Below are 23,723 nucleotides of genomic sequence, written 5' to 3'. Positions count from 1 at the left end.
GACAATGACGGTATCATAAAATTGTCAGTGACAGATGATACAATGTCACCTTCCTCTATACTATAGAGAATGAGGTCACCCACATCCAACATTACAGAGGCCCACCATTACAGAGGCCCATGTAGAAGTTCAAATTGAGTATATAGCCTCACCTGGCATAACAGACATTCTAACTGATAGTCCCTCAAAGCTGCCACTTTTGACCCTAGGGAACACCGCATTTGAAATGCATGCCACCTCTGAGGTGCAAATACTCATCATATTAGGGTTGAGCACCACCATGACCCTAAACCATCTCTGATATGGGTACAACACCGCACATTAACCAGCTGATGAGCAGGTCCATAATTCAGTAATTACTGTTACCCACAGCATTGTTGAAATGGTTAGTAGTGTTTACCTCTCAACTATCCAGGTTTTTGTAGATTGTCCAGATTTTTGCCTCTTTTTTTTTTTTTTTGTCTGCTCCTCATAAAATTTGAGTTTTTTTGACAAATCAGTGAGGAAAGAATTAATTAAATAATGACATATTTGAGTTTCATATTTCACAACTTTCAGAACGTCTGGTTACACAAAACCTTTTAATCTAGCAACTTTCTAAGTTTAAGAACAATATTTAAAATTTGTCCCAATTTTTGGGCCTTTGTCTCCCCATCATTTCTGGTTTTGTCCAGACTTCTTATGCTAAGAGGATGAGAGGTATTGAGTTAGTGCGCTCCATGAATGTAGTGGTGACTTGCAACAATTCCATAGTGACATGGAGTATACAGGGAGTACACAATGCTAGAGGTATTTCTATGTGACTCCATGAAACTGTCATCTGATCTACTTCCACAGGATGTGCCTTCATGGACTTGAGAAGGTCCAGAGGTTGAGAAGCTGGCTACATAATCCAGCTAAGACTATGGATACCACTGGTGAGATGGCATCACTGAGGCTTGTGGGTTTGCCTTCACCAGTTGTGGGTGTCATACACGTCACCTGAAATGGTACTCCATTGACTCCTGGGATGCCTCATTAAGGTAGTTCTGTTCCTTCACTGCTGCCTGTGGGTACACAGTTTGACTCCCTAATGCTAAGGGTTTTGAGTCTGAATATTTTTAGACAGTAACACTTATCAGGCTCAACACATTATGCCCCACCAGGCTGAACATTCATGGTCCTGTTCTAACCTTTCCCCACCATGGAGCACATAAAGCCCTGACTACAAACTGACACAGTGGATAACTCCAAAGGTCATTTCATGTCAGCTTTACCTCACCTCTGGAGGATGTGATCTCTGACTCTCAAATACCTCCCAGAGTACTTCAATACACTGCGCACGTCCCATGACCCCACCCTATTTCATAGTGCTACAGTTACCTGTCACTGTGTCTCCCAACTTGTGCAAGTGATGATGAGATGCTCTACCCATCCCCTAAAGTGCATTGGTTTGGTGATGTCTGATTAACAGCATGGTGAGTTGATGCACTGCCCTGCTTAGCTGGGGCATGATAATGCATGCATCACTTTGTTTTGTGTTTTTGTCATGGTCCATAGTTGTGAACCAAACACCACCTGTTTGCCATTGATACAACTGCATTGCTCCTGCTTCTATCATTGCTGTGGTACTGTTGCTGGATCCCTCCACCCGACTCTACACCAAACCCTTCTGCTATGACTGGTATGGAAGGCCTTGCCAAGATGCTCATCTTCCACTCCATTTGATTATACACTGTCATATAATGCAGCTTGGCACAAAGAGCAATAATCTTGCTGCCAGTGTAAGGATTGTGCAGCGGTGCCTCTCCTTATATTCTAGGCAAACAAAAAACATACTTCGAGCAGGCTGAACATGAGTTTCACTATACTGCATATTTCTACATGTGCTGCACTATAGGCCACTTATGGAATGGTCAAGGGTTTGCAGATGGGAGTTATCAACCAGGGTTCTAAGTCTTCTCCAGCACAACATACAATATATGTGTCTTACTCCCTGCTTGCAAGCTATATGTGTGTATAGATATATCAGTTTAGTATTTATGTATACATACCTCCCAAATGACCCTGTGAACCTTTGGTGTAGGATGGATTTGTGTCAGACATGTGAATTATAAGAACTTTCTAGGTAGTGAAGAGACATGTTATAAATAATGCTCAGGACAGTTAAGAGAGTGGAAGCTCTTCATATGAGCAGGTGGGGTCTTAATGGTAATATATGTAGAATCTGTGGCTTCCAGGACTGCAAGAGAATGGGCAATGTCATAAAATATCCTCATGGTGGTTGTTCTCAACTCTGCAGTTCTAGGGAACCAGATATGCCCCTTCACTTGCTGTAACATAATGTTGAGGAACTGGTTCAGGATTCTTGAGACTGATACCTGTGGCATTCTTAATACATTCTGAGTAGATCACTAAAAGGTCTCTGTAATAGTGAAGACTATAGCTTTATAGCCCTTAGTGTCCACAGAAATGGACAGTCCATGCAGTCCCCCCTTGATTCTGCTTGTAGGGGATACAGTTTGCCTTGGTCCTGTCCACATAAAAATGGTCCACCATCGTTTGGTCAGTGAGCAGGTCACATATCAGGTGCTCAGATGGCCATAACCAAAAACACTGCAGGTACTAGCTCTGTTGTTGTCTGACACATCTTGAGCTATTGATGTTGAGTTGTTGCTGAACTTAATTGTTGTTGAGCCAAGCATTGCTCTACTTATGTACATCCTAATTCTCTGTGAAACAAACAGCATGCATCTTAGAGCAGCATGTCTGATTTCTACATTTCTGAAGCCATCTGCCATTTTGGGTGTCACCACCGCACACACCATGTGGCCCATTTGCATGAAGTTTCTCATTTCCGTGTTGTCATCCAGTTTCTGGCAGGAGCTGCATTCCACTCTGTTGTGCTCCTTGAGCCAACTACAATGTGTGTCCCCACCCTGCATTTTGCTGCTACCTGTGCTAATTTGCAAAAAACAATGTGCTAACCATCTATGAATCCCAACCTATGTAACTGAGAAGCAGTTTGATTTTTTTAATATTACTGTTTTGCTAACTATTGTTTACTTTGCAATTCATAATACCTGTCATGCATTTTAGTTAGGTAAAACTCTGAAGAAATGAAGAAGACTTATGAACAGCTATACACATTATATATAAGAAATAAGAGAATCTCAAAAGTGGGTCAGAATTTTAAACGGTTTCATTTTTAAGTCCTGTTAACAGAACATCAGAATAGTCATAGAAATACAGTGAACACATTACTGAAATATAAAGGTTACGGATGGCAGAATAGGCTGAAAATCTGTGTTTTCTGTGGTTTGAATTATTTATTTATTTATTTGTTGTCATTTGTTAACCGGGTTGGTCCAGCTGAGCCAAAGGCCTGTTTTCAGTGGAGATCCGAGGAGAAAAGCTCCAGTTACAATTACATTAATAAAAACATAAATTAATCTGTAACTCTGATGCCTGTTCATAAACAAAGGTATCTGAAACCTTGAATGTTGTGCGTTAACTAGCTGATGTTAACTAACTGTGCTATTGTTAGGCCTATTGTTGGACATAACCAGTCAGCATAACTTTAATTGCTACTTCTATTTAAGTAAGGCTTTATGTGCCATGAATTCAGTAGTCTGAAGAAGCTTTTAATAAAAGTGCTTACTAATGGTTATTTATTAAAGAGAGGATGAATCATTGCATGTTTTGCATTTGTTTTATTCATCTTCAAAAGTCACATATTTTTAACAGTGAGTGCCATTCTGAATTTCATATCTTGGCAACTGAAGCAAAAGTATTCTGATGATAAAGTTAAGTTCACCATTATTATGAGCCAAAGAAAAATCCAGAGTTTGAAAAGAACAAATGCAGACTATCTGTTTAGGGAATTCTGAATGCCTTAATATGTCCAAGGTTAAGAATGATGGATAAAAGCTGCACTTTTTTACACATACTGATAATGAAACTGTAACTCGAGTAATGCTAATCTGCCCAGCTGCTTTTTCTCAATAATTTGCGCAGCTGCTACTATAAGAAGAAACATTCTCAGAAAAATTATCCTAAACTGAGAGAAAATATGGAGGACACTGGAAATGTCTGAAATGCAAGCAAACATAATGCACACAAACATAAGCAAAATATAAATGCAGTAATTCACACATAGATGAGTAATAATTCTAAAAAAATATCAACAACCATCAAACATAAAGACTACAAAACATCAGTTAACAATCCTATCTGTAGAAATTGTGGGGATAATTTTCTTCATAAATAATAAAATAAATGCCCAGCTATAGACAAAGTAGTGTCTTTCCTATAGAAGATGAAGTAGTGTGTTCTACAATTCATCCAATCCTTAAAAAACTTAATCAGTCTTATTCATACCCAACTTGCCAAATTCATCTAGCATCCTAAATCTACTAGAATATCATACAAAAGAACAAGGAGGCATGAGCCTTTCAAATCTTTATACTTAATATCTAATAATAAGAGTGCCCCATCTCCTAGGGCTATCAACCTTAAATTTAATAGTAAACATGGGAGCCCAGCCTGGCTAACTATTTGGCATAAAGCTATAAAAATGTGTAATTGTAATCCACATGTCATGCCCCCAGTGTATTAAGAAACTTAAAATAGAACACTGAAAAAACACACTGATCACTTTCAAAAACTAATACATATTTTCAGTTTGGAAAACAACTTATTTCAACCTATTCATAATAACCCTAACATTTTAATAAATAACAACCTAATAGAATTATCCAACTTTGCATTATTAAAACATTGCTTAGTCTGGGACTTTACTGGCAATGAACCCTAATTCTATTGTAGATCTTCTCCACCATTTAAGTGTTCCAAAAGATTACCCTCCCACCCTTAATATTATGCGTAACACTTTAAAACTACAATTCAGCTTTAGTAAAAGAGCAACAAAGCCAAATCACATATTATCACTAAATGATATATGCTTTGCTGTCACTGAAATCTACATCTTTGGCTTATAAAACATTTTTTACATATTACATTCCAAGATGCACATTTATTTGATTCCTTTTGTCAGAACCAGGACTTATTGTTATCAAATAGAGATTTTCCAAAAGAGCTTATAACAATCAATATTAAATGCATTCCTTTAAAAAATTCTGTTACACTCAATTCTTTAAAACTTTAAAACAGCTGTAAATGATAAACTCAACCTTTGAGCTAAGGCAAGTCAAAAGATAATAAAATGTTACAGACAACTAGTTGTTTTAGTTAACATGTAAAGTCTTTGAAAAAATAGTTAGCAGTGAGGGGGTTACTTCAACCATGGCAAAGTACACTTAATATTCAGAGTTTCATTCAGTACTTTCTCACATAGTAAAATTGAAACAAAATGCACCCTTATCTCTTGTGTGCTACAAGGAAACTTTTTTCATTTTAATGGAACTATTTACATTTCTGTGAGTACTCACCCAATTATATTGCATTTAATAAATTCAAGGTGACACAATGCATGAATAGACATAACCTGTATTATACATAGGTTAAACTGGCAACAAACCCAGTCGGCTTTATATGCCCAATAAAACTATTGACATAAGATATGGTCTATGGGACTGTGATAAAGTAGAATCAACATGGAATAGAATGTTGATGATGTTATTAAAAGGGGGAATGTTACACTCAGTACCAATATGGACATGCATCCTTAATGTGAAACCCACAAGTATGCACAAGTATTTCCCAGGCTGAGCCTATGATTGGTCAGTATTGATCAGTGCACTACCTTGGTAAACAAATATAAATAAATAAATGCATATCACAAATTTCATGTTGTTATGAGTCTCTGTCATACTTACTTAAGCATTACATTGTAAAAAACTGGATTAATAGTAATGGGCTCCATTAAAACAAATGGGGTAGCAGCTCATTGTGTTATTAAGGTGTTGAAACTTGAAGAAATTCAGGAAACTACTCAAAAATGACTACAAGGTTTGGGATAAATGTTATGAACATTATTGCCAAACTATAATTGTTTACACAATGTTCTGCTCATAACACCAATAAGCTGTATGGACAAAAGGTACTATACCTGTTTTATTAGGGTGACAGGATACAATATCTATTTGTGAAATGAAAGCTTTCAGTCTTTGCAATTGAACTAAACTATCAATAAAATATATTTATTTTAAAAACTAAAGGCTAATTTGGAAAGCCTTTCTCTTCTAATATTTGACCTGTTTTCCTAACAGACATCAATGAGTGCTCTGGAAACAGATCTCCTTGTCATCAGCGATGCAAGAACACCGTTGGTAGTTACAAATGTTCCTGTGGACCTGGATTCTATCTTCACAGCAACGGACATTCTTGTAGAGGTAAGCAGTTTCAAAGTTGCCATGTGTCAAAATGAGCAATTTTTCAGATTGTTTTGATTTTTTCTTTTAACAAATCCTTTAATATTTCAAACTGAAACCAAAAACAGTTGCAATTGGGAGAATCATTAACTGTATTCCACCTACTCCTATACATATGCACTATATATATATATATATATATATATATATATATATATATATATATATATATATATATACACACACACACACACACACACACACACACACACACACACACACACACACACACACATACATATATATATAACCGACTCCACCTACCCGAAACCTTACTGTACCAAAACTACACCTCTCTGAATAACACATTACCAAAACCACAATAACAGAATATATCACGAAAAAACAACACATACCTTCTCCAATATTTTTGCAGGGGGGCAAGCCCCCTTGTAGCCCACACACCTCCTGCATATTATATATACCAACTCCAAGATCGCACTACAGTGACAACACAGGTGGATTCCCCAATCTGTACTGTAGTGCGATCTGCATGTGACACCTGCAACCGCTGCAAATAGAAGCTACCATACACAGAAAAAGAAAAAGAAGATTGATCACACTACCTTGTATTCTGTCAAGCTTCACAACATCTATGGCCTACAGGAAGAAACAACCAGCAGCACACTATGTAGGTTGGTGAAACAGACCGGAAAAATTTGGTTTCACACAAGTGGAATTTTGGGTAAGTGGAATCGCTTATCTGCAATTCAAAGAACTGTAATTTTGATTAAAAACAATATACCCATACATGTATGTATATATATATATATATATATATATATATATATATATATATATATATAAAGAGAGAGAGGGACCAAATATGGTTGAATATAGGCTTGGTCCACATTTGTTCAGTGGTTGACAGGGTTTGGTCAACTATGCAGATGGTCAACAGGTGTGCAAAATTGCACAATACCCAGGGCTGGGTAATATGCCCTTTCCCCAATATTGTGTTATCTCTTTGTTAGTACACATAACTAACAGGGGGGTGGGGGTGCAAGAAAAAAATACATTTTTGCTTTTTTTTTTGCAGATGTCATGGTTAGTGTTCATATTCTACTCCAAATGGATGAAACATCAATGTCTGAAACATCAGTGTAAAAACATAAAAAAATGGAAAGTCAGCAGCTACTGCAAATCTTCCAAGCATTAACTTCAGAGCAGGCAAAAATAAACCTTAGTGTTTTTGCCCACACCACCTGCTTATTATATATACTAACTCTGAAAACAGACAATTCCCTGGGAACAACAGTATCTAACCTACTTTTATATATAGAAGTGGATACAGTGCATTTGTATAATTAGCTATACATATACTAATGAATAGAACAAATTGAATATGAAATTTGGGAAATATAGAATAATTCCAAGGTCATGGTAAGGGACAGATACCTTGGGGTATATAGATAGGGTTGGAGGGCTATAACTTCTACTTCAAAGGAGTGGAAGTAAGCAAAAACTAAGAGAATAATGCATGAACAAGTTTTTAGACAGATAGATAAATCAATAGACTCATACATAAATAGAGAGATAGACATATCTCAGTAATGTGCATACTAAATATATACAGATATATATATAGATATAGATATAGCTATAGATATAGATATAGATATAGATATAATTATGGGTGCCTTACGTTTTCTTCAAATGGACACATGATCAGCATCTGTTCAGTTGACACCATTTGGTCGACTGAAGCACATGATCAACATGTGCATGATATTTAGGGGAATATTCCCTTTCCTTGTAGACTGTGTTAATCTTCTTCTTCTTCTTCTTCTTTTGGCTTTTCCCGGTTAGGGGTCGCCACAGCGGTTCACCTGTCCGCTCATGATTGGCAATGGAGTTTTACAGTGTCGAGTTGCCAGCCCGGCTCCCAACCTTCCACAGAAGGCGCACACACACACATACGCACTCACACCTAGGGCCAATTTAGAGTGTCCAATCCAGCTACAGCATGTCTTTGGGATGTGGGAGGAAAATGGAGCACCCAGAGGAAACCCACGCAACCACACGGAGGACATGCAGACTCCGCACAGAAGGCACCCCAGCCGAGGATCGAACCGGAGATTAAGAGTTAATATATAAATATATATACAATTAGCAGGGGGGTAAAAAACATTTTTTTTTTAATTTTGCTTTATGACAGTAGTTAAGTAGATAAGAAAAGCTAAACAGATAGATTATAGATAGATAGACAGACAGACATGTAGACATTTATATAGATAGATAGTTTGCAGGTAGAGAGAAGATAGATAGATAGAAATAGAAATATATCTGTATTTATATGTATAGATATAGTTTACCTATGTCCAGTTGAGGCACAAGAATATGAGTTCTATATTTCTGAAAAATCAATTCCAGAAATAAAATACATAACTCAAAAAACATGGGGACAAGCCCCCACACACAGACCTTTGAATCCCCATATCCATAATTTACTTATATATATTTTTTTTATTTAATATTTGTTTACTGGGAAAATCCAACTGGAACAGAGCTCATTTTAAAAGGATGCCCACAGAGAAACATTCCAGATGATAATATAACTTATGTAAGCCAACTCTACTGTTATGCTACAGTGGAGGAAAAGGGAAAGAAGAACACCAAAAGTGCAGTGCTGGCTTGTGCCGTTCAACACACTGCTGTAAAGCAAACTGACACATTCAAAATTTGAAGTATAGGCCCTCAATTACATATGTCGCAATGAAATGCAGCTATGAATATAGATATTATTTTAGGTTAGGGTCGAATATTTTCAGCTGATAGCATCATAAAAGGAATTAAGTCACTACGGGTATTTTTCTACCCTGTACAGGCGACTATCCTCGCTGAATAAGCACCATCTCCTTACGGGGAAGCATCCATCCCACCTGCTACAGGCAGTCTTACATAAGAGCCATCTGCCGCTTATTCAGCCACTGTACACCTGCTACCTGGATTACATGGAGTCCACTGACCTGCATGTCTGCCATGTATGTCAAGGTTCTCATAACTTTGTTCCTTATAGGTTATAAGTTCATAGGTACTTACTAAGCTAACATACCTGTTAGCTTTTTAGCACAAGAATTCTGGACAAAACCTAAAATAATGGGAAGACAAAGGCCCAAAAAGAGGATGGATTTTAAATATTGCTCTTATAATCTTAGAAAGAGACTAGAATAACAGTATTTGTGTCAGGTTGCTTTTTTTGAAGGATACAAAGTCTGAAACCAAAATGTATGCCATTATTTACTGACTTCAGTCCTCAGTTATTTACCAGAAACCTCACATTTTATGAGAAACAGACCAAAATATGAGGCAAAACTCTGGACAGTCTGTGAAAATCTGGACAGTTGAGAGTTATGTAGGCTAATAATCCATGCGGATCTTCGAAAGCTTAGCCATGTATTCCCAATAAGTTTCTATCCCTAGTAATTTTAGCACAATTAAATTAAAACCTCTTGTATTATGATTATGAACAACACAGGGACATGGCGACATTTACCTGATACCCCATCCATAAGAGACAAGGGTGCAAATCTAGGGATGATCCACTCATCCAGATTATGCTTAAATAGAGTAAGAGATGTTCTTTGCTTTACAGCGCAGAGGAAGAGAATTCCAGAGGAGTAGTATTCCCTGTGAGACATATCTATCCCTCCAGCATGCTGTTGAGGAAGAGCTTGAGATCTCTTGAGTGGGTGTTTCTTACACATATTGGACTTGCAGATGTGTAGTAGATCTGAAAGGATGTGGTCAGTAAGGGCTGGGTAGTCAAGATAGAGATCACCCATCAGTAACCTGTAAGTTACCAAAAGAGGCACAGGGCTTTGAGATGATCAGTGTAACTTTTGTTATTTAGGCCCCTGATTTCCTTAGTGAAAAAGCATTGTGGTCATTGGAGTTGTGCCAAGTGTTTGGACAGGTACATACCGAAGGGGACATTACACTCATTCATCTGTCGAATGAGTGCAGAATACAGTGGAATGATCACCTCCCTGGATATAAATGCCATACTCATATTAATAAGTTAAGAAATGAGAAAGTACTTCCCTACAACAATATGTGGTGATCGAATGACAGTCCATTGTCGAGATGTGTTCCTGATCTCTCACTACTTGGTCAATTTTCAGGGGTGAGTTTTTGATGTGATAGTTGCAGGGAATGTCATGCTTGTTGAATGATACAATTAGACATTTGTTGGTGCTTAGTTCATAGGCTGAGGCTTTGACACCAGCTATTTGTTTAGGAAAGGACTTCCTGAAGCCCTTAGCATTTGCTTAGACCTCCAAGAAGCAAATGCCAAAGTGTTGCCTAAGGATCAAACCTTGAAGTACAACAGTAGTGACAGGTCTTTTGGAGGAGGCAGATGCACCCACGCTGATTTTCTGGGTTCTATTTGTGAGTTGCCTTGTTGCCCTTCTCTACTTCCATTGTTGAATTAATTGTTTGCCTCCTAGGTTTCCTTGAGTATCTTCTTCTACATTTTGTATCAAGTAAGACAGCATGTAGGTAAGTAGAAATGCTTACTGAATGTACAGCTGACATTTCACTGGATGTGTTTATATAAATACAACTTGTTCATTCTGGTGAAAAGGGCACTGATTTTCCAGTGTCCTTGAAGCAGCAAAACCTACCAGACAAAAATCATGTCATCCTACGTCACAGCTACCCTGAGGAAAGATTAAGGCGAGTACTTCTTGTCCATTACATCTTTATTTGTCAGCATCAGGTAACTCATTGTTTTTTATTAATCTTCTACCTTTGCCACCTGAGCAGTTTTGATCCATGACTTACATTCTGGCTGCATATGTAGCTTTAGTGTCCAGGTCTCCTATACTGCCACAGACAACTCTGTTTTCCTTGTTTTGCCACATGTAGTTAGTCAGGACTTGAAAGTTACATCCAAAACCTTTTGTTCTAGAAAAGTTTTACTAAACTCAAAGCTGGATCTACCCATATACCCAGGTCCTTCAATGAATCTACAGTTTCAATCACTATGAGCTGTATTAAATATTCATGTTTCAGTTTGTCTCCCAAATTTCATATGCTTCAATTTCGATGCATTTATCAGCATATTATTCTCCTGTGTCCAAATGGTCAATTTAGTCGTCTTTTTGCAGGTATGTCCTGTCTGTAATACATGTAATCAGTTTACCCATTTTCAAGTCATCTGTATACAGACTGCAGAAAACCTCAGATGAAAAAGATAGATCTGAAAGATATAACCTAAACAAGTATGCGTAGGACAGAGCCCTGTGGGACACCCTGACTGTAACCTCCAATTTCACCTGTCCAGTTGCTTAATACTTGACATGTTCTATTTGTAAGCAATGCAGCAATCGATGTTATCTAGAGTACATCAGTACCTAGTTGTTCTAATTCATTTATCAGTGTTTTCTTTATGACCCTATCAAATGCTGAAGTTAAATCTATAAAAATTACATCACAGAACAATTTTTCTTTCATAGCTGTTATTATATTGTTACAGAACATCATATTAATAGATTTAAATGTGCACATACTGCTATATATATTTCAAGCCCCAGCCTTTTCAGTTCTGACAATAATTTATCCAATATAACCTTCTCCATTATTTTTCCACATCATGAAAGTAATTAAGGGTCTGTATGACTCTGGGTTTGTTCTCCTCTTTCCCTTAAACACAGGTTTAACAAGTGCATATCTCCAGTATTAAGGAATCACCCCATATTTGTACGACTGAGTAACAAATGAACATGTAATAATCACAGGTTTTGTAACAATCTTTAATCCATATCAAAACGCCTCCGCCTGATTTTTTTTTTGTTAGAAACAGTTATACTTTGCCAGAACTGGTTTCCAGTCATTGCTCTTTAGCCATGTTTCACAAACAATAGCAATATCAGTCTTGTGAGAATGTAGCAAATTTTCCAATGGGAAAAAAGTTTATGCTCATAGCATTAAAAACCATCAGAGATGCATCAAATGCGGTTATCTTTGAACTGTTAAATTTTCAACTGGTCAAAAATCCTAACCAGTGTTTGTCAAATATTGCAAAATATCTGCTGCAAAACTTCTCTTCCTTGGTCTTGACAGGTGTGCACCATCCTATCTAAACACGTGTATCCCAAATTAAGCTTGTATACTTTATACATTTCCATGGTTTAAAATAGGACATTTTTGTGTGTAGGTATTTACTCAAAATAATATTTTCATTCCTGGTGACCTGACTGTCCTGTCTATATGTGATACCTGAGCTGTACAAGCTATCCTGTCTAAGAGGGCTGTAAATGACCTATTAACAGTCAGAATGTCCTTGTGGATGAGACAATTTGTACCATCATGAAAAACAGATCCTTACTTCCTAACATTAAGGCATTCTATGGCCCTGCTCACACCCTCTATTTTTGCTCCTGGCAAGCATAACACAAATGTAAGTATCAGTTCCTCTAATAACTGAGACACCAATTACAAGAATACCTTTTGTGACCAGAAGTGCAGAATCTTCAGTTTCTAATTCAGTAATGTCCGCTGTATCAATTGTTACAAAGAAATTATTTTCATCACCATTAATCTTATTAATCCCACTGTTTTCACTGCTGACTTCATTTGCAAGTAAGCAGTTCTCATCCAGTTGGGTTTGCACATCCACAGATTGAACCATGTTGTCAACTTCTGTCTTTCTCCTCTTTTTTTCACAGCAATACTCTTCAGTCCTTCCACATTCAGTTTTGATTTTTTTTCCTTTTCACCTGCCCCTTCCCTCTTTTTTCTACATTCTCTTTGAAAAAAATCACTCCTTTTTCTGTAGACTCAAGGTTTCCTGGTAGAAAATGTTATCATTTCCTGTAACCTGTGTGTTACAGAAGAAAGCGGTGTCCTTTTTAGTATGTATTCTCTTTACTTTACAGACATTTGTCAGTTTCTTTTTCTTCCTTGTTATTTATTGTGAACTTTGTCCTTTATTTCTTTTTTATTTTCTTCTACATGTTGCGAATCCTCAGATTGCTGAATACTTGTATTCAGAATTCCAAAGTTATTATTGGCATTATCTTGTTAATTACGGATTGAGTGATTTTTACTAACAATAGACACTTCCTTTCCTAAATGTGTTCTGTTTGCTCTTTCACTAATATTATTTATCTTATCAGTCCAGTCATTAATGTATGCAACAACAGCTCTCCAAGTTGTGGCAGTTGTACGAGTGCAATCATCATCAGTAAGTCCAGATTTACTACTAATAATGGTAGGCAAACCATCCAACTTCTGATATGAGAATGCAGATCACCAGTGCTATTAGGTGTGACCTTTAATTATACATAACATTTAGTACATTGTGCAAGATACTTGTGCTTTAGCAAATCATTAATGGCATACTCATTTAAGGAATTCATTTTCATCCCCAAAATGAATAAAGAATTCAATTCTAAACGATCATTGATCTAAGGTCCTGGAGCTATCAAGAGAGGCTGGAAGCTCTGTCTCTTTATTCAGTGTCTTACAGACTTTTGAGGTTAGAACTCTTTCTCACATGCTGTGTCATTAGAGACTTGGCTGTCCTAGACCTGTTGTATCACTGCAACTCCAAAGGCATTACCAATACTAGAACCAGGGATGTAATTATCTATTAATAGATAAATAAATCACAGTGTATAGACAGGTTTATAACTAAACATCTCTTAAACATCTGGAATAAATTTCCCCTGCATGTTAAACAGTGTAACTATCTTCCTTTAAACATAACCTAGTTGACTGGTCGAGTATTCACAAATTTACCTCAGTACTCACTGGGATAGCCTTCATGGATAAAGGAAGTAAGCCTAAGGGAACTGGCAAGACATAAATGGTCATAACACTCAATGGCCTTTGAAGATCTATGAATTGGAATGGTCCAAGTAAAGGAAGAATCCCTCCAAAGCATAAACAAGCAGATTAGACATCTTGTAAAGTTATCTAAAGCTAATTATGAAACTAAATTAGCATCCCTAGCTAATATAAACCACAAAGCATTCATTAGCTATGTCCAAAATCTAAAAAAGAAGGCTCAGCTTTGTGCCGAGCTAGCTGTGGATCGTACCACTTACACTGACCCTGAGGACAATGACAACCTGCTAGCGGACAGGTTTGGTGAAAACTTCACCCCCCCCATCCTCGCCACCACCAATCATACCCCATAATATACCTGCCATCAGTCTTCTGCCTAGTATCTTCAGAGAGCAGGTCATAGCCGCACTCTCCAAGACCAAAAATACAGTCTCTATGGGACTGGACAACATCCCAGGCTGCCTATTAAATGGTCTAAAACAGGAGTTAGCAGAACTGCTGTGCATGCTCTTCAAGCACTGGCTTTGTCCCAGCTGAATGGAAAACAAGAGCCGTAATCACCTTGTACAAATGGGGAACCTCAACTGACCATGGGAACTGTAGACCCATAAGTCTAATCAGCCTTATGTCCAAGGCCATGGAGAGAATTATCATGGATGTTATCAATAAAGATATAGGTGACATTCAAACTCTTGACCAGACCCAGTTTGGCTTCATTAAGGGCAGATCTTGCCTGCAAAACAGGCTGGACTTTGAGAATGTCACCAAGGCCCTGAATGAAGACAAACAGGTCACACTGCCTATCTTGACCTAGCCAAGGCCTTTGACCCACCCCCAATTAGGGAAACCACCATAAAAAACTTCTCCAAAGCCAACTTCATGCTTCTTAAGATAGACGTGGCAAACTTCATGACACCCATGCAGAAGGACAATAGAAGTACGACTGCTGAATCCTACACAAATGCACTTTAAAAGCACTTACATGAGTGCATGGATCATGCTATCCCTAATAGAACCAAGATGCTATCCTCCAAAAAAGGAAGCCAATCTGGTGGTCCTCTGCCATAAACAAACTCTACAACAGAAGAAAGAAAATGTTGCAAAAAAAGAGTAAAATCCCATGACTGGAGGAACTCCCTGATCAACCTCAGTAAGAAGCTGAGATCCCTTATAAAATCCTCCAAAGTTAGTTACAAAAACAAAATTGCCACTGACTCTAAAGACAACCACAAAGCATTCTATAGCTATGTCAAGAATCTCAATGGCAACACTCAGATCTGCTCTGAGTTACAGCACAATGGCACTAAATATACAGAACCAACTGATATTGCCAACATCCTGGCAGATAGGTTCAGTGCTAACTTTACCCCCCTCTCACCCTCTAGAGGGCCCATCTCTATACCGGAAGAATGCAAAGTTCCTGTAATCATGGCTGCACAGGTAAAAAACACACTATCCAAAGCCAAGAGCACAGAATCCATGGGACCTGACAATATCCCAGGCTGCGTTCTACATGAACTATGGAATGAACTGGCACCCTACCTATGTACCATGTTCAGTCATAGCCTCACCTCAGGCTTTGTGTCCACTGAATGGTGCATCATGACGGTTATCCAACTCCACAAAGGGGGAGCAATGACGGACCCTGGGAACTACCGCCCCATTAGCCTGATGAGCCTGGTCTGCAAGGCCATGAAACGCATCATCATGGAACTCATAAACAAAGACATTGGTAATCTCCAAACTCTGGACCCTACCCAGTTAGGATTTGTAAAAGGCAGATCATGTCTCCTAAACCTGATTGACTTCTTTGAAGCAGTCACCAAAGCCATAGATGAGGGTAAGGTGGTTCACACAGCTTATCTAGATCTCGCCAAGGCTTTCAACACCACCCCCCACTCTGGAATTATAGATAAGCTCACTAAACTAGGTATAAATTCCTATGTCACAAGATGGGTTGCCAACTGGCTCATGGACAGAACCCACACTGTGAAAGTAGCAGACTCCAAATCCAACTTCAGACCAGTGACAAGTGGAGTACCACAGGGTTCAGTCCTGGGTCCTCTCCTGTTTGGTATCTACTTCTCTGAAGTACAGGCTAACACAGAAGGTCTTTGGCTAACAAAGTTTGCAGATGATTGCAAACTAGGAGCCATAATTAAAACTCCTAATGATGTGGACATACTACAAAAGGGCCTCACTGACACAGATGCCTGGTGTAAAAGCCATGCCCTGAAGCTCAATGCCAAAAAGTGTATAGTCATCCCCTTTGGTAAAAACTTTGTACCCATGAACTACCACATAGCTGGTAGTCTACTTAACACCGAAAATATGATAAGATACCTTGGGACACAGGTGGACAGTAGTCTCTCCTTTGATAATCACATTGTCACAGTGGTCAGGAAATCCTTCTATGTGGCTCACCTCATCACAAAAGGTTTCTCAGCCAGAAAAAAAGAGGTCATTGTTCCCCTCTACTCATCACTCATTAGACCCATTATAGAGTACAACACCCCTTTTGGTATGTACCTCACAAGACATCTACAACAACTGGAAAGGCCACAGAAATACCTCACAAAGAGGATTACTGGCCTCAAACAGATGCCCTATGCAGACCATCTCAAAAAACTCCAGCTTTACTCCGTCGCATATCGCCTACTCAGAGGTGATCTCTGCCTAACATACAAAGCTATGTCAAACCCAGAGCTGTTGGACATGCTCCACTTAAAGAAATCCCAATCCTTCTGAGCTACATGCTCTAGGGACCTAAACCTTGTCACCACAATAAACAGAACATGCTGGAGGGATAGATTCCTGTCCCAGAGACTTTCCATACTCTGGAACAGACTACCTATCTATGTCAAACAGAGCTTCTCATTAGCACTCTTCAAGAAAAATCTTGATGATTGTATGGGAGATAGGAACTTCACCCCGGGGTTCACTTCTGTGGCTCTGCTCGACAGAGGCACAGGAAAATAATTTTCTTGGGTGGCGAAAGCCAGTGTACATTTTTGGCTAGGCTTATATAGGCCCTAGGGCCAATAGCCTAGTACCTACCTATGAACCTTTGAACAATCTCTCCCTCAAGCATCATTGAGATACTCACCCAGCTGGGGATTAACCCTTACGTTACTAGATAGGTTGCCAACTGGCTCACAAACAGAACACATACTGTAAAAATGTGGGATGCTAACTCTACCAGCAGACATGTTACCACTGGTGTTCCACAGGGATCTGTGATAGGCCCCCTACTGTTCAGTACCTATTTTTCAGAAGTCCAGGTGAAAATAGATGGCCTATGACTTATCAGCTTAGCTAATGACTGCAAACTGGGTGCATCCATCAAATCCCCATAGATGTCAACATGCTACAAAATGGGATTACACAGACAAATGATTGGTGTCAAAGCTACAGACTTAAACTAAATACAAAAAATGCATTATCATCCCTACTGCAAAGGAGAAACCCCTGCTAATTACAACATTAATAATATCCCCTAAATTTAAACCCAGTAATGTGAGATTTAGGAACACAAGTTGATAGCAGCCTTAATTTTGATCATCAGGTGTCCACAATAGTAAAGAAGGCCTTCTAGATTGCATACCTCATAAGCAAGGGTATAGCATCCAAAGCTGCGCAGGTTATAACTTCCCTGTACTTGGCTCTCATCAGACCAATGACAGAGTACAATGCTCCCTTCTGTATGTAGCTGACCAGACATCTGCAGCAACTGGGGAGACCTCAGTGATTTCTCAACAAGAAGATTCAGGGCCTACAAAACATGACCTACATGAACAGACTGAAGGCCCTATCACTTTATTCAATATCGCATAGAGTCCTTAGAGCCTTGCCTTGATGAAGCTGCACATCCACAAATCCAATTGGACAAGATTCACTCACTCTTTGGAACTTAAACTAGCCTGTGATATTAACAGAACATACGGGAGAGACAGATATGTCTCCCAGAGGTTGCCATTCCTCTGGAACAGATTCCCAATTCATGTAAAACAGAGCTCTTCAATTACCCTATTTAAGTGTAACCTGGATAATTAGATGGGAAACTGTAAATTTATACCAGGGGTTTCACCTATGTCCCTCTTAGCAGCAGCCAGTGCTGACCTCAGACAAAGACTATATGCCTTTGTCCATAAGGGAACAAGAGTGACTCCTCATTGGCCTATGCAGCTTGAAGACTCTGAGCTCTTCCTTTATTACAAGGAGTGGATTACATGCCCTGATAATGAGCTATTCCAACCATAGCTTGTTTTATTTTCCATATGACGCAGTCTTGCTGTTGCCATCTTGTATCATGGTGCAACTCCACCAAATGGTATAATTACCTCACACACGCTGTCCAGCTACATGAAGACCATGGTATAGATCAGTCAGATCTTTGTCACAAATTATACTTGTATCCATTTAACGTGCTGTTATATTTAACTATACTGTGACTGTACTACTATACAGAAATTGACGACTTTGTCCCAGATGCATCAACCAGCTACCCAATATGTTTGTGATGATGAAAATTCTTTGCTTTCTGCATCAGTGCAAACTGTATTACATGCTGGAGACATAAACTTTAAAGAGTAATCGACAGGGTGTTTTATTTTGCTCTGAGCAACACTGGACTCGCACAGAAATGACTTTCAGATCTCATTATCACTCATTACCGTTGCACGTGACACTATAAAGCAAATTTCTGCCTGGAATAAGGCATGGTGTGCTTAATCTTGTGGTCTACAGTAGCATTTACTTGCAATAGTTATTGTTATTGGAGTCCTTAATGCTGATTAGAGATTGAGTGAGCTGTACATCACCACTTATTAATGTACAAGCAATATCCGCTGAAAATTAGTCTGATGCTTCATGGCAGCATATTACGCTGGCTAAAACCTCTCACTGTAATGCAACTAACAGATGTCATTGATATATGCTCACTAAGCATCATTTTTCCTGTTTAACGAGTGTAAAGTTAAAACAAAAAATTAGAAAATTGCGTGTGTTTATGTCTGTGTGTGTGAGTGTATTCTTGCACGAAAGTGAGACAGAGATTGATCAAGCCATTATTTTACACTCGTTAAGTTGCACATTTGCTGTTTAGCGAGTTTAAAATTAAAAGAAACATAAAAAAAGAAGCTGAGTGTGTGTGTATGTGTGTGTGTGTGTGTGTGTGTGTGTGTGTGTGTGTGTGTGTGTGTGTGTGTGTGTGTGTGTGTGTGTGTGTGTGTGTGTGTGTGTGTGTGTGTGTGTGTGTGTGTGTGTGTGTGTGTGTGTGTGTGTGAGAGAGATAGAGAGAGAGAGAGAGAAAGTGAGTTCAATCGAGCAGTGGTAATAGCAGTTAAGAGGTATGCATGCATCTCAACCTCTTAGCTAAGAAATCTGGATAAAGCCTAAATTAAAGTGGGGAAAAAGACTCAAAAGAGATTTAAAAAATTGCTGTTATAAAACTGGAAAGTTGCTAGAATAAAAGGATTTGTTTTAGCATGCATTTTCTGAAGGAAATACATTTTGATGCTCAAATGTATGCCATTATTCAGTGACTTCAATCCCCGATGATTGACAACAAACAATAAGTTGTATGAGTAAAGGATCAAAAAAATGAGGTAAACATCTTGATATTTTTTGAAAATATTATATTTTGGATGTCAAACTTTTTACATGTACTACAGCAAGTTTGAAACATTAGGCAGAGAAACTATTTTACATCAAAATATATAAAAAAATAATATGGTCATCAAAAAAATAAGTGAAACACAACAATTTTACAGGCAGCCCATTCTCTAAGCATAACAATGCCCTCTAGTGGGTGTGTTACTTGTGTAAATAATGTCCTTCAGGGGGTGTAGAGGTCATCCGGCTGTGGCATCAGGCCTCAGAGCACCCCCGGGCATGCATTATTTGCACAGTAACCCACACTTTGTTGGGCATTAATGCTTGGATAATATATATATACCAAAAAGCATAAAAGCATGCCCAGAACACAACACATCCTGACTCCTGACTGAGTGAGGCATGACATGTGATTATATCTTTATAGCTGCCAATACCAGAAGAGACAGGAGGGGGAGTGTGATCTTGTACCTGTCAAGTAAAATATAGTCATTGCATTTGATACCATGTGTCATAGCTTATTTTTCCATCTGCAATCTCTCACTGAGGTGCTGAGTTGAGGGTCCTAAGAATCATTTAATCAAAGTTTCCAGCGTTTGTGCTATTCTATAAAATATTCCTTATGCATTAGCACAATTTACTGTCCCTCTCTTTGATTTTTGTCCAAAAAGTATTCCATTCTTTTCAGAATACATCATCATGGCAAACAGTATACAGTAGAACACCAGACAACTCTTCATTTTGGTAAATAGATAAATCCCTCTGAGCCAAGAGACCTTCTGAAGAGGAATATGATTTTTTCAAAGTAAATATTTGTTGCAAATATTTTCATAGGTGGAGTCCCTCAGAATATTATTAACACATGAAACTCATTTTTCAAGATAAATATTAACAGAAAAGTCTACAACTGTGTATTAAAAGACAACATAAAGCATGTAAGCCAGTATTAATAATCAAGTGTTTCTCTTAAAAGAAACAAAACACATCCATCTAAACAATAAAGCATAAATATTATTGTACCATAAATGTAAATATAATTAAATAAAAGCTGTACTAACAAAGTACTCTAATGCTGACTGATGCATTTTGTTGTGTCTTCTCTTGGCAGGCAAGTCTGCATTGTGCATACAAATGTTTACACTCTGATTTTCTTAGGTAATGGAGTTTCATTATTAGTCATTTAGAAAACAAAATCCTAAAATGATAGAAACAATTCATTTAAGCATAAGGAAATCATTTTAGCTACAATAAAAAATGAATTTCTTAATGTAAATGCGCAGTTTTCTATGAGTATGAGTTATCTGGTCACAATGTGTTTCATAAACTTGTATATGACTCACTCCAAGTCATTCTGTAAGTTATGACTATAGTGGAGAAAGTAAGCACTACCACTGTGGTTTATAACTCTATGCGGCACCATAGTTGCAATGCATTGCATGCTTTTTTATGAATTTGTATCAGTTTATTTTATTTAGCCTAATAGTATACAATGATAAAGGTACATAAGAAATACACTTAGCAAGTACAGAATGCAGATATTTTTACAAACAAAAATAAAAATTAAAACCAGACAAAACCATACCCACATAAATCAAACCAATAAAATGAAAATTACCTTAATTAAAATAAAAAACATATATAATTTAAAAAAACTATATACTAAATAGAACACAGATGATGACCAGTCAGGTATAAAAACTAAGCATCTAGATGTTTTAGTAAGAAATTTTACTGGCTCAAATTTAAGAGAGTTAAGCTTTTTTCTTGTGTAGTCAAGGTGGAGGGAGATGTTAAGGGAGGGGGTCAAGCCAAATGCCAAGGTATTTAAAAGAGGTAGTGTTTCCTGTAGGGGGGCATCGTCATGGTCAGAAATGGTTGGTGCCAAAAATCATAGCTTGAGTTTGTTGGAGTTGAGAAGGAGGTTTTTCTAGAGATGCAATGGGTTAGGGCTAGAAAATCTGCTTGCAGGTATGTCTGAAGGTTGGATACTGAGATATTTGTATGAAATAGTACCATGTCATCTGTGTAGAGAAGGAGAGAGATGAGGTACATCAAGGGAACATTCATAAAGCTGGAGAATAGCAGAGGAGTGAGTAAGGAACCATTTTGAAGGTTGGCTGACTGGGAAATTAAGGTATGAGCTTTGTTAGAGAACTGGAGAGTCAATAAGGTAGTTTTAAGACCAAGTTAGGGAAATGGGACTTGTGTCTATTGTAGTAGATGATGTCAGAGGATGTTGAGGTCTGTAAGGTAGAATTCTTTTCTAAAACAGATAAACGTGGTGCTGTAAGATGGCCTCTGTCCATACCTATTAGCATTCATTGGGCTAGGGAGGACTGTGAAAGTGCTATGACCAAACCAGAATCCATGCTGTTTAGTTGAGAAGAGGCTATAGGTAGTGTTGTATTGGGCGAGTTAAATATAGATACTTTTTGCAAGAAGTATGGCTAGGATAGGAAGAGTACAGAGTGGCCTGGACTAATTGCTTTGTGAAGAGCTAGGAACAGCTAGTTGATACCCCCACAAGAGGTGATAATATACTGGACATGGTATTAACCAACATGAGTAACCACTGCAGCACCCCTACGGTATCATCCTCCCTGCTAAGATCCGACCATAAAGCGGTCACTTTTGAAGTCACCATCTCCCCTGACCCCCCTCTAGCTAGGGCCAAACAAATCAACTTCTCCAAAGCTGATTACAACCTCCTGGTGGATGGTTTAGACAGCTTCAGAGCCCCCTCCCCCACTGTAGGAACTGGCACCAATGTCCAAATCTACACCAAAGTACTATACGAGCATTTATATAGATGCATGGAATCAGGAATACCTGACAGGACAAAATCATCCTCCACAAGGAAGAGTAAACTTGTCTAGTGGACATCTGTAATAGATAAACTATATAACAAAAGGAAAAAATTGCTGTCCAGGACCAAGAAGGAGCAGGTGCCCAATTGGAAGCAATCTCTCCTTAGCCTGAACAAGCAAATAAGAGCACTAGTGAAATCCTCTAAAGCCAACTTTGAGTCCAAATTAGCCACATCTACTAGAGACAGTCATAAGGCCTTCTTCACATATGTCTGCAATCTCAAAGGAAGCACCCAGATATGTTCAGAACTGGTGGTCAAGGACACCACATACACAAATGCTGTAGATATAGCCAATCTACTGGCTGACAGATTCAGCAAAACTCCCCCCATCAGTAAATCAAGATATCCCCAGTACCTGCCCCCTACCCCTTATCTCTAGGGAACAGGTCATCACTATCCTCTCAAAGGTAAAAAATACAGCCTCCATGGGACCTGATAACATCCCAGGCTGCATCCTACATGAACTCAGCCATGAATTTGCAGCATCATTAGGCACCCTATTCAACCAAAGCCTGAGTACTGGCTTTGTCCCAGCCAAGTGGAGGACAGCCACTGTCATCCCTTTACACAAAGGTGGATCGTCCACCAATCCAGGAAATTATAGACCCATCAGCCTAACTAATCCAAAAAACTAACAAAAATAAGAAAATCAAGACCACTGGTTCAGACCCAAAATACTTTCTTCTCTACCGCCTCAGTACAAGACCTTCAAGGGGTTACAAAATCCAAATAAAAATGTGCTACCTTTTATACAAAAAACCACAAACTCAATCATCAATAATACAATCAAACAATTAAATAAAATACTTCCAATTAACCTCTCCATTTAGTCCCATGGGGACCATAGGATCACATTTGAGAAAAAAAAACAGATTCCTTACATAACAGTTTTTCTTTCAAAAGAATTTCATCATCATTTTCAACAAATATTTGCTCTAAAATACGACCTTGGAGCATAGAAAAATCACTCCCATGTACATCTCTGAAATGACATGCCAAAATCTTGTCTTCCTTTGGATTTTTATGTCCCTGATGTGTTACATCAGCCTCACGTTAAAACTTTTTGTTGTTTC

At 38.3% G+C, this 23,723-nt stretch overlaps 1 protein-coding gene across 1 annotated transcript in view; it reads left to right on the top strand.

The window, feature by feature from the left end:
- The window catches only part of VWCE (von Willebrand factor C and EGF domains), a 2,001,707-nt gene that overhangs the window by 1,134,386 nt on the left and 843,598 nt on the right, over positions 1-23,723 (top strand). The window contains exon 9 of the mRNA XM_044059709.1: positions 6,210-6,332. Within this exon, the coding sequence (XP_043915644.1) occupies positions 6,210-6,332 (123 nt within the window). The remainder of the gene's footprint in view (positions 1-6,209; positions 6,333-23,723) is intronic.

The sequence above is a fragment of the Protopterus annectens genome, chromosome 17.part0 (assembly GCF_019279795.1).
Source record: "Protopterus annectens isolate FY-2018-M chromosome 17.part0, PAN1.0, whole genome shotgun sequence".
Taxonomy (NCBI): Eukaryota; Metazoa; Chordata; order Ceratodontiformes; family Protopteridae; genus Protopterus; species Protopterus annectens.
This window is presented reverse-complemented; position numbering and strand designations above follow the sequence as displayed.